Below are 18,070 nucleotides of genomic sequence, written 5' to 3' on the forward strand. Positions count from 1 at the left end.
ACAGAGGTGCACTCACACCAGAAGTCATGGAACAATGGCAGCCGAAGAACTCCAGGGTGTCCCCGCACCAAATACACCAAAGACAGGAAAAATAAACTACATTCTTTCTTTATTTAGTAAAAGTAATTTTTTCTTGCAAGGACAATTTAAGACAAAATGCTACCTGTTTAAAACCTAAATGCTTCCAGCTCCCTGCCCCTGCAGGGAGCAGGGATTCCAACTCAGAGGGTGGTCTCTCTGGACACAACCATCCCACTCTCCCATTGCAGGCTCAGACCTGTGATGGCAGAGTGGGCGGGTTCTGGTATCATGACCGCACTCTGGGGGAAGTTTCTTCCCCTTTGAGTGACACACGGCTCCCCGCACATGAGCAGTCCAGAGTCTGTAAATTTAGTGGTCCATGATGTCCAAAAGGTTGGCGACCACTGCTGTACAGGACAAGATAAAAACATGAAACAGCAGTGTAAATTGTACTGCAGTCGCCAAGGGAAAAAAAAAGTATGCTTAAGAAAAAAAAAATACATACTATGGTTGATTCACTAAAGCAATATAGAATATTTTACTTTGTGAAGTCAAAAAGGTAAAGGTATTTATTTACACTGGTTTCCTAATCACAAAAAAAAGAAAATCTTTAGTAAATCAACCTTCGTAACTTTTTGTTTTGTGTTTTATTTTGTTGTATCTTTTCCATTATGTTTTTATGAAACAAACTCCTTTGCTATTGATACAGCCCTGTGCTAAGTGTAGTACTCTACTGTACTGTACCATATACTTTGTGCAGTGCCGCACTGATATAGTATAACCTACAACATCAGCCAAAATAACCTTGTAAAAATCAGATCCACTTCTCATCTCATCCGCTGCATAAAAATTTTAATTGTGAAACATCCCCATCTGTCTTAATCACATTTTTATTCCCTGAACAGCTTTAAAAGATTAGCACTTTCTATGTTAGGCTACAAAGTTGAACATTTAAAGAACAAATATGTAGTACAGGAGCCAAATAACATCTTTGCACTCTTTTATTTACTTCGCACTTCAACACTGTATACATCATAAATAAGGCATCCTGTGGGAAACAGTGATGAATATTTAATTTGGTGAACCAAGCCATGTTAATTGAGGACACGTGATACGGAAGAGCTCAATGAAAAGGTATTCTGAACCTTCACAAACCTTAAGACCTAGCCTATCAAAGAAAAATATTTCAATATTTTTATAATATGTCATGAACAAGTAATTTAATTTGTTCCTCCCATGAGGTGCTAACTTGGTTTAAAGCCTAAATGTTTAAAAAAAGAAAAAAAAAGAAAAGAACATGAATCAGGATTCTGATTCTACCAGTAAGGGATACAAAATAAAGGTGCTTTTTATTATTATGTTATGATTATTATAGTGTATCGTATGCTAGACCTAAACTGTGTTTTTTTCTCTGAATGGTAATTTTCATCAATATAATGATCAAGATATTGATTATCAGTTCCTTGTGATCAACTGCAAGTATTCTATGTAGCATGCACTTAATAAAATTATCTGAATTTATTGATTTTAGTAATATCTCTAATAAAAACAATGGTTTTGAACAATTTGATGGTAAATCAACTCAAAAGATTACCAGCTCCTTGTCTGATACATTATACATAGACATTCTGCCCAAATACCAATAAAAAATGCCTTTTTGATCAAATTAACAATTGCATCTAACTAATCATCAAAATTATGAATAGTGTAAGACAAGAGCTAAAGAGATTTTCACCCACTTTTCTTCCCAGCCTAAAATAGAAGGGATGAAGCAGCCTTTTTTAGGGTGGCACAGACAGTAAGAATAAGTTGACAAAGGTTCTGTCCTTTCCTTCTATGTCATAAACTTCACCAGTTTTGGTTGGTCTTGGGTAGTAGTGATCAGATATTTTGATTAGGGTTGATTCCAACTCAGATCAGAGCTATTCTGCCCTTGGATCGGCACAGAATTTGAGCATTACTCCTATCCAACATTGAAGGGTTTAGTAGCTGTGCTATGTCATAACTGTCATACACTCCAAGCCACTTCAGCATTGGGGGTTCCAGTTTCTGTCATAGACAGGTATAATACACCTCATTAAAAAATGTCAGATTTCTTAGCAGAGTCAATAGTCTTTGATCCAAGTTGGAACTTTACTGTTCTAAACACCTCTGGCCCTGAGCTTCATATCTATGCCTTGATGCAAACCAAATTTTGCCACATGTGTATATTTGAGTTGCATTGCAGTCCCAATTATTCTAACACACCAATGTGCACACACCAATAAACACTTGTTTTTAATATATCACAACACACAGATCAATACACTTAGACATGCGGGCAGGAGTGGACATAAGAAGGTGCAAAGTGTGCCAATGTACGAGGGCCCCAGACTCTTCTCAGCCAACAGGGGCCCCCACAGGGCCCCAAGTCAGTTCAGCAGGGGGTCCCAAATAGTTTCTGCACAGGGGCCCACTTATGGCTACGTGCCTCACTGCATGTGGGAACTATCCTACAACCTTCTTTGCAGTGCATTTATTACTTATTCAAAATTATTGGTCTGCCTAGTTCCAACACACATTAACATGGGCAAGAAAACACACCTGAACAATGTGACTCCAGCTAAAAATTAACCTATAAAGTTAGAAACATTGGCATGGCCATCTGAGCAGGTCCACATTACTGTTACTGGAGCCCCTTGTCTTAAAACTTTTGACACTGCAAAAAAATAGGGAAAGGTTTTGTGTATATGTTCTGCATCAAGATAGCCAAAACCTGCAAGGTCCTGTAAATGTCTTAAAATACAGAAAATTGCACAGTGTCATATTAAAACATATTTTACTATCTAATTTGCAAACTAAACTAACTATTAGTTAGATGAAGATAAAATATATTGTCTACTGGCCTAATCTGCAGATCATAATACATAAAATCCAAGCACTAGATTCAAGAGCTCCAGCTATATTGTTAACACCAAATATACGACTTGCAAAAAAACGGAACAAAAATCAATATACAATACATGTTATAATGCTCCTGTGGCTCACAAACCCTGCATACTTTTATTATCCACCAGCTTAATAAACTACTGGGAAAAGTAAACCTACCTAAAGTAATGTTTATTGGTCAGGGAAAAAAAATGATCTAAACCAGAAGAGATTCCGGTGGCTTTCTTCTCCTCCAGAAAGACGAAGGTTAAAACTCTCTTGTGGATACACCACTTTCAATGACTATGCAGTGCACATAACACTTCAGAGCAACACATGAAAAGAGAAAATGCTGCAGATTCATTAAAGAGTTCTACTGTTCAGGTCAAAAGATCGCATTGTATACTCCATACTGACTTTTTTGTGTGGACTCCCTTCTAAAGGGTACACATGCCCATATATTGCTTTCATGTTTACTCTTTGCTTAGTGGCAAACTGGGTAATTGAAGCAAAATATTTTTTGACACACAATGGTACTCAAATAATAATTAATCCTGTTGCTTCATTTCTGTCTATATCACATTGCTTAAAGTGAACTTACCACCATTGTGTTTTTATAATCAAACTATACTCCTAGGATAGCTATGGTCTGACCATCTTAAGTAAGTCTTCTCCAATGGTGCAGATGGAAAGTCAAATGTTCCTGTTCTTATGAATAAAGAGATGAGATAAAAGTGAGAATGGCTCTAGAAGATAGTGTAATTGTTTAGGCAGCAGTAACAGAAATGTAAATTGGCTTTTAAGGAGTAATGCTCCTCCAGATAGCAGCAGGCCAGTCATCTCATGGAAGGCATCAAGGCAGCAGCCCTACGTTCTTAAGCTACATACACACGCCAGATAATTCTCACCCAAGACAAACAATTGTGGTAATCTCGGGTCGAAATTTGACATAAATGCAGCAGTTCCCAGCCATCATCACAGAAGATTGATAAAAGACCGATTGGAAAGATCTCTCTGCACTCCTATGGAAAAGAGAACAGCAGGGTGCTGCTCATTCTTCCTTTTCCCTCCCCTCTCCATACAATAGAGTGGCACTTTGTGCACAGCAATAATTCACTCATATGTCACTAGATACAGTCATCTGACATCTGTACAAGGGTTTACCCCAATCCCTACCCCGACTATAAATTCATGTCCTCTTCTCTGTTCCTGGTTTCATTTTATTACACGGAACCTAACTTTTATAACATTGAGCCCACCCACCTGTAGTAATACTGAGAAGTTTTATTGAATAGTTGGACAAAAGGGTGAGTGGTACTGAACTTCAGGGGTGGGTGAACTTTAGCCAAAAAGATTTACATATATTTAAGGAAATGTACTTTACAGCAATTCTGTCAAAGGCTGCGGGAGACCTTATAAATATCTTATCAACTATACAAGCAGCAATTGTGACAATGCAACAGTGATTGTATGACAAATAACGATATTGCCTATCCCATGGTCCAACTTTTAGGATTAACATTTTTGGTATGTACAGCCAACATTACATTTGTGATTCACCAATAAGTTATTCTGTAGTGGCGGGCTTTTATGTCATGTCAAGGTCAATGCTATGTCATGTATTATACTTGTATTTTGTTTAATTATAAACTCTCCTTTTCCTTTATGAGCTGTAAGAAATGTATATTTTTGACTTGGTATATTTTATTACGTTACCATTTCAAAGGCAACAGTATCATTTATGGCCGTTAATAAAGCTGTCATCAATCTATCAGCCTGTCATATGTTCGAAAATTCTCTTATTTCAGGGGTCAGAAAAAAGAGCTCATATTCTTCACTAAAAATGGCATAGTACCTAAGTATTGACTGCATTACAACGTGTAATTTACTTTAGCTGTCTGCATTGTGCACTAAACAAAGAGCATCATGATGAGTAAGGAAACCGACGTGCATGTAAGGGAAGAAAGAAATCACATATTTCACTTGGTTTATGATGTCAGCTGACATTTGACACTTTATTCTTTAGTCTTTTGAGATCAGCTTAGAAGACTTACCAAATAAAAGATCATGGTTTCTGGAAGAATTTGCAGGAGATCTGATTACCAGTTCCTGTCAAATATAAATTTCTGAAAACTTTACTCACAATGAACTATTGAAATAATGGTCAGGAGTTGGGGAGCCCCTGTTGAAGCTAATTAATGCGGGTTTGTAGAACCAATGTACCTTAATGTCATGGTCAGTAAGTAGAATACTTATGCACTCTTACAGAGAGCTAAGAATAATATTGGTGCCATGCTGATGGCTTTTTTAAGTGACATTGACCCCAGAACCGTAGATATCATTAATAAACAGGTCAATCTGCCAAAGGTCAAGGATCCCCCAGGGACCTCTGGAGGAACTCTAGTGCTCCATTGAACCCTAGCTGAAAATGGCTGCTCTAAAGAACAGCATTGTTAATATGATAAACAATAACTATTACTTTAATCCATATACCTGGCTGTGTCAGCAGCTTTGGGCCCAGTATACACTGGTCATTTTTAACTTCTGACTTGATTTTCAGCCCAATAAAACTTATGGACCTAAAGTGAATCTGAAGGGAAATCAGCAGCTGACTAATAGTAAACATCCGATATTTGGATTTCCAATTGGATGTGGATAAATCAGATGTGTCTGTAAATATTGATCCAAACCATACATCAAGTCATGTTCTGTGTACAAACAGTCAATCTAATCTAATTAGAATTCCCATCACCTTCTATCCAAGAAAAAAAGTTGGAAGGAGAAAATATGGTACGTGCGTAAGTCTTGTCAAATGGTTGATCAAAATTGGCAGTGGATTTGCTTGTATGTACTTGGCCTTAGTCATTACATTTACTTGCTTTTAATGAAGTATCTTGAAGTGTTTACGGTATGGGTTATGGTAGTACAAACATCCAACTCTCAGGAGAATACTTAAGAGTTTCCAACTTCAACAGGAGAGTTTTTTTTTTCTGAACCTTTATAGTTGCAACAGATATTACATAGAAAATAAAGAGTATAATGTTAGCCAAACCAGCAGACTGATTTATGGGCCAACCAGGCTAGACCAATATATTCGCGAAGAATTCTGGCAGAGCAGTTTTTAATTGAACACTTCTATTATGGGTAGAATTCAGTTGGACATTCAACTAAAGGCCCTTTCAGACCTATACACCAAAGAAATGCATAGCAAAATACACATTTTACAGATGGGGTATAAATATTCCTGTAAAGCACCTGCATCTTTCTAAAATGAATAGGCTGCTTTAATAAATGTACATTAATGCTTAAAACACAGCATTACCTTACATGCACTAATCTACTGAAATGGGTTGCTTATGACAAATGAAAATGGTGCCAGTGGTATTGGTGACTGGGCTAAATTGGCTGTTGACTGGTGGGCTTTGGTTGGGTACAGGGGTAAAATTAATGGCTTTGCTAAAGGTATAACAAACAGTGTACCTTTGAGTGCCATGAACAAACATAACAATGTGGTTATCAATGAACAGAAACCCATTACAATGAAGGGTAGGGGTGTCATCATTTCAAAGCCACAATAGGCAGCTGAATCCTGTAGAGTAGAATGCTCCTTCTCCACACATCTGTCTATATACACTCAGAGTTTGATAAAATAGCAAAATCTTTTGTAGTTTTGATTTTACACAGACCACACAATGCGGACAAAATCACTTTCTCCCTCTCTCTTTTTTAAAAGCACAAATATGATGCCACCATTTAAAACTATTATGTCTTTATGGTGATAGCATAACACAATTTCACACTGAGAGTTGTAATTTCACATCAAAATGAGCAATGCAAGGAGAACATTGCAATCTGCGTTATCACTTTGTTGTGTATAATATAAGAATAGAAGCACATAATGGCTGTTCCACAGAATCATTTGTTTAGGATGCAGAAGAAAAATAGGACATAATTGCATACACACAGCCACATAACATGAATTGCTTTTGTATTGTACAGGTCTGAAAATCGACGAGGGGTTGAGATTGATGTAAGTTTACTTGTATTTGCCATAATAAAACATTAATACAGATTTGTTATTTGAGACAAGAGTTTTAGTCTGAAGAGTAAATTAGTATTTCAAATATCTGAGTGAGAAATTTACCCTGGAAAAAAAAAAGCTAACTGTGTCAAGGGATGTCTAATATATACAAAGGTCATTACATTTCCCCAGTTTCTTTGTGTTTGTCAGCTTAATTTGCAGCATTATAATGTTACAGAGTAACACAAGGGGTCAAGTTCAGGGTTTGCTATTGCCATATGTTTGAGACTTAGTCTGCAGATTCAAGATTCGCCGTCCTGGCAAATTTATTGGCAAAGTCGCCCACAAGAACTTGTTGTAAGACATAATACATTACATGGCCTTGGAATTTTAGCCTAAAGTCTAAGTACCAAAAAGATAAAAGCTTAGTACACACATCAAATATCTGTCACTGGAAAAGATCTTTTGTGAACTAGTCCAGTAGACGTAAATCTTTTGTACCCAATATGACCAAATAACAGTTTTCTGTCATTGTTTTCTTTATGAAGGTAGATATGAGCTCAATTGACCGTATATAGCATAGTTTCATCAACATAACACTAAAATAATCAATAGCAGCCAAACTTCCAACACGATCAATAAAGGAACATATTAAACAGATATAGAAAATCTATTTTGAGGCTAAATAAGATTTTAAAGTTCAGTTGTATGAGACATACAAAAGGTAGATAATGAACCAGTTAATGATGAATTTACCGACATGTAATATAATATGTGTTTATATGCTTCTCATGCTATAGTAAATGTACATGTGACAGATGGCACGCTAAGGAAAGAGAACATGAAACCCTCCAGAGTTTAGAGCCTCCAGACAGTATGTATCAATGGCAAATCTTTGTCCTAACAAACAACAGGAGGCCCTTCATCTAAAACACAGACACATAACAGACACGCTTTGCATGTGTGATCTGAAATACTGGATGGGTTTATAGCTCTAACCTGTCAAGAATAACCATATACCAAAAAACAGAAAATACTGACATTATACCATTCTATTGGTTATAATAAAAACAGACAGTGTTCAATTTTAATGAATCAATGTAATCATATCGCTGAGGTCCATGGGGGTGGGATATCTGAGCTTCATCACCAATCAAATCTTTTACAATTGCTTTCCAAGTTACTGTAAGGAAAACCTAAAAAACTCAAGTGGAGTCCACTGATAAACCTGGAAAGAATCTAGCATCCACTCAAAACTTAAATATTAATTTTAAGCAGGCAAGCTTTAATTCTCAGGACATTCATATTTCAACAGACCTTAGACTTTCTATATCAATTCAGTAGGAAAAAGCAACATGATATTAAAAACTAGTGGTAATTCTAGAAGGAATATCCAATATAAGGAATCTAAACAAACAGATTTTTTCTTTGAACATGATTGCATGGTTGAATTCAGCAGAGCTTCATCTCATTTACAAAGCTAATTGAAACATCCCATGCAAGGGCAAGACATAGACAAAAGCCAATAGTTTTAGGATTTTTTTTTACATTTACTAAATAGTAAAAATGTGAGCATTATCAAAGTAAACTGAAACATTTCTATAATATTCTATTCCTGGAAAAACAGCCAGTTCACACCAGGTGCATGGCATACACACATTCTATCCGTTTACTGTTATTGCCAGACAGAGCCCATCAGACTTTTCTTAGATTATTGATGGGAAAGCAATGTGCGAGCAGCTACACATCTCCAGCTATATATAACAGGTTTAATATCATAATCTTTGATCACTCATTGTGCTGCAATGGTCAGGGGTATTCCTGAAACATCATCAACAGACATTGCACTACCTTTGTTGCCTGTACCACTCTGGGAAGGCTGAAGATCATCCGTCTACCATTCCACAGATTCAGCCCATGAGTGATCGGTGGCAAAGGGGAAAAAAAGAATAAAAGGTGAATTCAATCAGAATTCAAATGATTTTTTTTCATATTCTAAAAAGTTTTATTTTCCAAAGAACATATATTTCATTTTTTATTATGCATGCAAGTTGTTTACTTAAAGTGGAACATCAGCCAGTAGAAAAATGCAATATATTGCTTCTTACCAAGATGTGATGGCTGCATTTGCTGGGGTTAATTTTTCAAGTTCTTTTTCTTTTTTTTTTTTTGCAAGTTCAGAAAAATTCATGTTCATCCTGCCACTCTCTTTACATTTGCTGTGAATTAAACTGAAATCGCTAACTATGGTTTCACATATCTTTATGAAATGAAGAGGAAGACATGGGCAGGCGTTCGTAGAACAAATGAGGAAAGCAGAGTGAGTGGGGGTCAAATATGATATGAATAGTATGCCTGGCAAAATTAACAGTATAAAAAAAAGAAAAAGAAAACTAATGCAGACAAAACGTATTAGATGGTAAGCTACAATTTTATATTTTCTTTCTTGGGTTTGGATATACTAATGATTTAAGAAAGAAATAGTAAAGGGTTTGTTTATGTCCTTTGAAAAGTAAATTAATTTTACTGACACATAAAGGATTCGCCATTGATAGAAAAATGGAAGGAAGCCTGCAAAAAGAAAACGATTGGGAGGGGTAACTTAAAATATTTAGACTATTTACTATGCAAAGTGAATAGGAAATGTTTCGTGAATGGGGTAAAAATTTAACAAATTAATTTTTGCTAAGTGAACTAAACTAACAGCCTAAACTCTTTAGGAAAATGAACCCCAGTATGATTACCCTGGCCACCCTTAGGACAGGAATGAAGATCTTTTTGGTTGAAGTTTCACTTTAGTATCATACCATTTCAAAAGGCAAAGCAGAGTAACACAAAACAGCCAATCAGAACACCTCTTATACAGGTCTGACAATGGCAAACTAAAAGTTTATTTGTTATAATAAGTTACCATATTTGTGCACCATAACTCCCTCTACACTACTTTATTAAACAAGCTTGTAAAAGTATAATTTTCTATTCTTGTTACACAATAAATCTACTACAGAAATTCAATAAATGATAACAGTTTGCAATTTTGAGAATTAAACTCAGGATAAATCCAAATTTACACACAGCAGATGGTACACAAAATATAAATTAATTTAAAATAATTAAACATCCTGCCACATATCATTAATGAACTCTAAAATATGTCATATTTTCTTCTGAAGATCAGGGCTGTGAAAGTCATATCACTGAGTTTGTCTGTCATTTGTAATTGTTAATGGTAATGGTAATGGTTATATTTTTGTAAAATACATGAATGGGAAAGTGTAAAACTGAACCAGCCTAGATGTATGAAAGTGCTAACACTTTTGACCTAGCCTTTTCCCACATTAGGTTCAAGTTATCACTAATATGTGTTAAATGAGTGACATTTCAGCTCTTTATGGATCTTCACACCAGTCCACAATAAAATGATGGGTGACACTTTTGTAATGTGCCAGAGAAGTGTAAGTGTGGAGGCTGCACCACATGCTAGTGTATGAGCTGTCATTTGCACCGTAGGGATGACAGTTCATAAATATATTAGGCTTTAGAAGAAGACCTTAATATGATGGTAATGGCTATGGCTACCAATATTTCTTTCCAGCACCATAAAGTTCCTCCATCACCACTGGCCCTGCAATTTAAACCATTCTGAAACAAACACTGGCCACAATGCCATCTGGTCTTTCCACTCACAAATACGTGGATACAATAAATGTATTAGAACGGGTGGTTGTTATGATGACTATATATAATGAATCTGCAGAAACCTACTACCCATAGCCTACCACCTTTATCATTCATTCCCAGTAGGATGTATTCAGAATATAATATTGTGAGAGAAATGAGAAGGTTTGCACCATCACATGCTGTACCCCCGTAGAGGACGATTTATTGTACATGGAAATTTCGGCCGGCTCTGCAGGGTACTTGATATTTTCCATTACAACCACTCCTTGAAAATCTATCTTTGTAGCTTGCTCTGATCTATGGATGTGCTCTGATCTATGGCTCTTATGGTTGGCTTTAATCTATGGTGCTGAACTATATCCATGTAGGAAAGAACTCCTGATTGGTTGATGAAATGCAAAACTGCTGTGTGGATGTGCAGGAATTGATTTATTGCTGGGCAAAATTGAGAGGACATGGTGGTGATATCAAATACAAGATGATTTTCAACAACACAGTCCCATAACCAAGATCCGAGTGCAGTACCCTAGCACTACCTTAAATGCAACAGGAAAACCCTTTGAACCCCTTATTATAGCATTGCCTTACCCTTAAAGTGAACCAAAACTGAATGACATTTAGTTTGCTAAGGCCACTGTGTATCATAAACTACAATTTCTTTTGTTTTTTTGCTTTTTTGCTATTAATCACATGTAGCTTCTTTACATTCTCTTGTTGTCTACATGCACTCCGTTAATGTCTGCATGTCATTTCTCAAGGTGGGTTTCCTGATGATGACAACAGTGGAATATGCCTAATATATATGTTAAAAATATATACCTAATATATATGTTAAAACATGCAGTTTCTTTTGGATGTCATTTCGACCGGGTGGCAATGCAGTAGAGAAAAAAAGTGTCCCCTATATACAAAGATGCCTGAACAAGGAACTTCATATCACTAGTTCATAATACTTTCACAAAATCTTTAGACTTAAATGATTAAAAATATACTTCAAAAATTGAACTTGCATTACCATGGCAAAGAGATGAGTTTTTCATGATTGGGCTTACCTCAACATTAATTGTTTAAACTCTAATTGTTTCATTTTACTTCATATATCATTTTCCAAATTAAACAGTCTCCTTTATGTTTGACGAAAAAAAAATGTGAGTAGGGAAAAATATTTAAAATGTACCTTCTTTTAAATAAAGAGTGATGCTGTTATATTTCTGGAGCAGCACTTTGAAACATGAACCGTTCATCTATTTTAAACAGAAGTCTTATTTCTGGAAGGTTTCTGAATTCAAAAAGGCCAGGTGTGCACAGTATAATCCTCAAGGGCTGATAGCATGCTAGAGTTCTGGGATTTCTCTTAATTAACAGATAATTAGCCAATTAACCTGCTCTCTATATCACTAAGGAAAATGTTTAAGAGCATGTTTCCCTGAATTCCACACCCGATTGCCACTCTTGAGGATACGTGTCATGCACCCCTGGTTTGGCTTGTTGGTGTGTCCTCCCCAAGCACCCAGCTGATGAGACAGCTGTAGTTATCATTACCATATGATACAGACCCTGGTTAATAGCCCTGAGATGATTTTACATCTAATTTCAGTTTTTTAAGATAATCTTGAAAAATGCATTTGTGAATCATCACTCCATTAGGAGATTTAGTCTTCACCCAACACCATTAGCTACTCCCCAGTTGTTCCCATTGGAAAGATAATCTTAATGTTAGCTTGTCATTGCAATATGTGCATGTCACACAAAACTGATCTTGGTCTTGTGTACTACCTTGTATTCCCTACATTGCCAACTGTTTGCACAATGAGTCACCATTTATTCTTCGTTCTCTATGTCTTTGGTTTGCATTCAACCAGTTCAAAGGATAAAGAGCTGTCCAGTAACCTATGCAGGAAGCAATGGGATTTGGCAAATAGATTTGGATAACTTGAATGTACATAAAGTTTTCTAAGAAAACAATACTTATTTTGTATCACAAGAAGAATTGACTCTGAAGTGGAGACTAGAAGAACAGAATCACACATTATTGGTTTTGCCACAGGGAACTATCAAAAAGATGTATTGCCTTGACCGAGTCACATGATATCCAGTGGTACTCCAAAAATTTGTTAGAATTCATGTGAGCAATTTCTTTGGTTCATCTGATGGTCAGAAATTCCCTAGCAGGTAAGCTTTTAGTACCAGTTAACTTATAATATATAAATATAATGAAATTACCACAATGTCGGCACATGTGGCAGATGTAAGCCCTTTCCGAGTTCCTTTCTATGCCTCATAGCTAGTCGGGAAAAGAATCATGCTAGTCTAACTTTAGTTATCACTTTATTTTGAAGCTTGAGATTGAGTGGGAAAAAACGTAAATGGTTGTGAACTTTTTTCTGCCTGTAACCCCATATCTCAGTTTCTTTCCTTTCACACCCATACAATAAATGGTAAAAACAGCTGTCACAGAAACAGAAAGGCATACACAGCAAAAACAATATTGTCAGAAGTTTTTTTAACAAGTGTCTAAAGTTTTATTCTCTTACTATAATACTAAAAATGTGTTTTTGTCTGTGGTCCTGCTAAAAAGATGTCCAATAACTTAATGTTTTTAAGGAAAGTTAAGAAAAAAATATTAGTTTGTTGTTTAAAATTAAGTCCTACAAATACTGTCATTAAGTACATTTCATGACAGTCATAATTAAAATGTTTATTTACCCTCACCGACAATTACTACTTTTTATTTTGGTTAGAGGACTCTTTATTGCTACACCCCTATATCCGTTTCTTTCTTTCCAGTGCTATTTCTAATTAAACCCACTTTCTTCAACACGGAAAACAATTAAAGAGTATTAAACATTCTACCTAAAGCATCTGTTGAAATTTTGTTTCACTAGTAATCAATTCAGTGGAACCTTTTCAGAAATACTCGTGATGCCGCCATACAATTTGCTGTAGACTTTGCTATTCACATCTTGACATTCTCTTCATGACCCTGGCACAGTCTTTCATTACTGTTAGATAATATCTTTGCTAGGTAATACCTGACAATAGGATGACTAATGAAGAAAGAATGAGAAGCCAAGGTTGGAGCAGAGAGTGATAAATGACAATCAACGTTGGAATAATACGAAAAATAAAAACAGCTATTTAATGTGTCTAGCCGAGTGCGTCTATCCTTCACGTAAGCCGTGTTTCTCTGACTGGCCTAATTCACATTTGTGGTAAGTACAAAGAGTTCGGAAAAGTCATTATTTCCCATGTGATACGTCTTCAGAAAACAAGGCTATAGGGAAGGCTGCTACAGATGTTTTGACCAAGGCTAGCACCGGAAAATTTTGGAAACAAGTACAGACATATCCACAGATCAATGAATAGTTCTCATGTAACCAGAAAGAAAGCATGTCTTGAATGCATATACTCCAAGAGCAAGATTAAGTTGTAAGAAAGAACAAAGAAATATGGTTGGCAAGGTAACAATTCCTTTTTTTTTTCTTTTGATTGGCTAAACACACAAGCTGGCTTCTGTACAAAACCATAACAGTTCACTAAAGGTAAATTATATAAAGATTTCTATACAAGAGTTTTAAAGTGTAGGTATAGCAAATCTTTTTTCATTTGATAGAATAGGGAAGGATACCTAACCTTGGTAGTTTATGTTTTGATGCTTTCTGCTTCAGAAACGCAACATAAAATTAGAGAAAATCTAACAAATTTAGAGGAATTCCCCTCTTAGGCAGTTGTCCCCAAAACAGGTATTCCTTTGTAAGATTTCTCCTTACCTTTTCCTCTAAAAGTTTAGATTTTACTTTTCCCAGATGACAAGATGCACCAGTAAAAAATGGGACTCCGTGGGCTTGATTTTAATATGCTCCACAAGACTGGAGAAGATAGACTATCATGGGAGAATCTGGGTGACCCAGAAAACCTTAAATGGATAAGTTCTAGGATTGAAAACATTTGGCAACTAATAACTATATATTAAAAAAATCCATTCCAGATTTGCAGGTTAACCCAAGTATTAGCATAAATATCTATCTTCTCCAGTATTGGAGAGCTTTAATAAATCGGGCCCAGGGAGTCTAGATACTTCTCACTCCAAAACCAACAAAAAGTTTTGCCTAGATCTGACTTATTAGTAGGACTGATTTTAGCCAAATTGATGATTACCAATTTATGGCCAACAAAATATGCAGGGAAATATGAAACTCTCAGTTTGACTCATTGACCTGCTAGCAAGAGTTCAACTAAAACACCTATAGAGACATTTAGGCATAGGAAAGATATTGTTGAAGGGTATGTGAACGTGTACATTGACCTTAATTCAAATACAGATCATCTATGTAACTGCTGACATGAAATTCCAAATCTCAGAAAGAGGGAGCAACTAGAATGATTTGTAGAATGAAGGAGGCCTCCTATCCATATAAGTCCAAGATGAAATCACAGAACATTCTGCACCTGCTTCTTTCATCTTTCAAAGTGAAAAATATTCACGTTTGACTGGTGTACATCTCTACATAGAGGAAAAAAAAATCTAAACCTCTCATGCTTGTCTCCTTACAAATTTGCATTTGTACAAATGAAAAAATAACATCTTAAAAGCCTGCTCATCAGCAGGAAGCTACAAATGACAAGCCACCATCGTGTTTTCTTTGTCCTTTGTTTTGGATGTGCATTGTTATTTTTTAATTGATGAATAACGGCTTGTTAGGCTCCTATGTGTTTAAAACATAAGCAGCTGTACGCAGGTAGTGAATCATAGCACAGATCATTTGCATTTACAGGGTAAGACTTTAATTATGTTGCCAGATGAATTCCTTAGTGCAAATCCACCCAAACCCTACAAATACATTCCAGATGTTTGTATTAATAATTAATGCAGTTTATGCATGCAAGGTGTATATGGATGTTATAGGATGATATATTAAAACTTTATGGGAATTGTATGTATTATTTGTTAGCTTGTGCTTGGAACCCAAATACTTAAATGTATCTTCCCATAAAAATGGGCACTTTACCCCACCATGACCAGTTTCATCATCTTGTCCAGATGTCAACTATGGCACCCAATTTATTCCAACAGTGCAATATACTAAAAAAGTGCAAAAAACAGTGCATAAAGTGTACAAAGTTATAGCAGCAACGTTTAAGTTTACTGCAGCTAAATTAACAAGACACTCAAAGACTTCCATTGCCTATGCCATTTTGAGCACAGTCACTGCACCCTGCACCACCTCAGTAATCCTGTTTTAATTTTTCAGTGTTGTGTCCATTATAATCCTTTTGGAAACTGCACAGAGAAAACATGACTGACAAATAAGAAAGCTCTTCTGTGACATCCACTAATTTGGTCTCTTTCCCAGTTTGTCTCCCCTCACGTAATAAGCTGTTTGAATTTCCGCAATAATAATATTAAATCTTTAATCCATGGTGTTTCACATAGAGAACCTACAGTGAGCACAGCTCCTATACAGCCTATGAGAGAGAAATCATTTTCAGAGCTGAAAACTACAGAGGGGATTCTACAGCCTGGAAGCAAACATGGCCATTGATCCCTACAAATCATCCGACAAGACAAGGAAAACATTCTTGATTAATCTCCAGCCATGCTCTTTAATGAATTATGTGGAATAAATTAAAAACTTACACACTATTATATTATTTATCTGTGTAATCGAGAAGGGGAACAATGACAGTATTATGAGTATTCGGAGATGACCATTCAAGCCAAGCGTGGAACGCAGCTGAAAGACCAATAATTATAAATGTCAGATGAATGGGCGCTGACGAAGCTAGATGAGTGTTTTGTATAAAAATGCAATAGAATGCAAAAGGACTGGGATAAACATAGGGCCATTGATGAATTACACGCTGTAATTAGCTTCCACTGTATAGATTCTCGCTCCTTATATGCCTTAACAAAGATCTCTCCGCTTGCTTGGAAAAGAATTGACATTTATAGAAGCTAGGCTGTTCCACTGGTATTTAGAATAGTTTGCCATAACTGGGATTTTACAATTTCTGATGGATAAAAGGATAAAAGCCGAACGTAAACTAAAACATTTTTATAGAACAGTAAAGAAGCAGTAAACAATCGTGCTAGTGGTAGTGCTCGACTTTCCTATTAGAAAGCAGGTTATGTTCTGCATGAAAACTGCTATGGAAGCACCAGGCAATTTTAATTTGTTATTAGATTAAACAGTAGAGAAATAGTAACCAAGTGCACAGCTAGTGATGAGCTTTTATATAACCAAGCATGGCATGTTCCGCAAAGAAACATTTGTAGCAGTCCCATGTAATAATGGCAAGTTTATAAGCAAATATCATCTAGTGGAGACAAAAGACTGACAGAGAATTAAACATTTCTCCACCATACAAAAATATTTGTTCATTTTCTTGCAATAGAGTTTAGGGTTTGAGGACTACACAAAACTGGTATTTTCATTTTGTGTCATGCACAATTATTGGATAACATGCTGGCTTTTTCCACCAGTATTCTCATTTTGCATACTCACTATGATCAGAAATTATGAAAATGATGATGTCCATAAAAACTCCAGAAAGAGACACTTTGACCTTTTTGGAGGGAACTGCTTGAAAATATCACCCATCAGGCTCACAAAAAAGTTTAGTATCAGGCAATAAGGAAATAAATGTTGTGTGTGAATTTGGAGTTAAATGTAAGTAAGAATGTTTATAGATAAATATAGATGTCAGTTCTAACCGATGCCCAATTTCTCAGAAACTTTTTTTTTTTTAGTGATTCATAGATGGACAAGTTTACTCATTCTCCATGCATTTCAGTGCACTTTGTTGTCACATCATTAGGCAGATTGTCTAATAAATAATGAGAAGATAGGTCAGCACCAATACCTTGCAGTCCTAGGTTTGGTTTTCATTGAGAATTCTGTATTTTTGTATCAGTATATTATTATTTTTCACTTGCGTTGTATAGTACGCTGGTATGTAAGTTCTACTGTGTCAAACCTGGAAACAGTCCAGTCTGTCAATAGGTTCCTACTAGGCAGGTACAAAGGTTTAAAAAATAAATTAATAAAAAAAGTAATAAATTAATAAAAAAAGTAATAATAAAGTAAAAAAAAAAATAGTTTTTGGATTATTTGAACCTATAAAATACAAAATAACCAATAGACCCTCTAAAGTACATTGATCACCTAGATAATACTCTAAAAAGCCATGGGGCGCCTCTTTGTAGTGTTGAGGGCTGTTTTACCTTCTTCCTATTAGCCATTAATATAATGTTCAAGAAGTAGTAAAAGAAGACATTTGTTTTGTAAAATAAGGTAAACATATAAAAAAAATCTTTTGAAATCACCTTAACGTCTTAAAGTATATATATATTAGTTTAGTCATTAAGTTTTTAGATATGTTAAAATGCAGCTCTAGTCTGAAAATAAAAAAACACTGTATACCAAGCACTCCTGTCCG

The 18,070-nt window shown here is 35.7% G+C and overlaps 1 protein-coding gene across 4 annotated transcripts in view; it reads right to left on the minus strand.

Moving 5' to 3' along the window:
• The window catches only part of PCDH7 (protocadherin 7), a 509,564-nt gene that overhangs the window by 407,931 nt on the left and 83,563 nt on the right, over positions 1-18,070 (minus strand). Inside the window, exon 2 of one of the 4 annotated variants that reach the window (XM_072406351.1) lies at positions 8,801-8,843. The exons of the other annotated variants lie outside the window; for them this stretch is intronic. Within the exon in view, the coding sequence (XP_072262452.1) occupies positions 8,801-8,843 (43 nt within the window). The remainder of the gene's footprint in view (positions 1-8,800; positions 8,844-18,070) is intronic. 4 annotated transcript variants of the gene reach the window in all.

This window comes from Pyxicephalus adspersus, chromosome 3, assembly GCF_032062135.1.
Source record: "Pyxicephalus adspersus chromosome 3, UCB_Pads_2.0, whole genome shotgun sequence".
NCBI classification, from domain to species: Eukaryota; Metazoa; Chordata; class Amphibia; order Anura; family Pyxicephalidae; genus Pyxicephalus; species Pyxicephalus adspersus.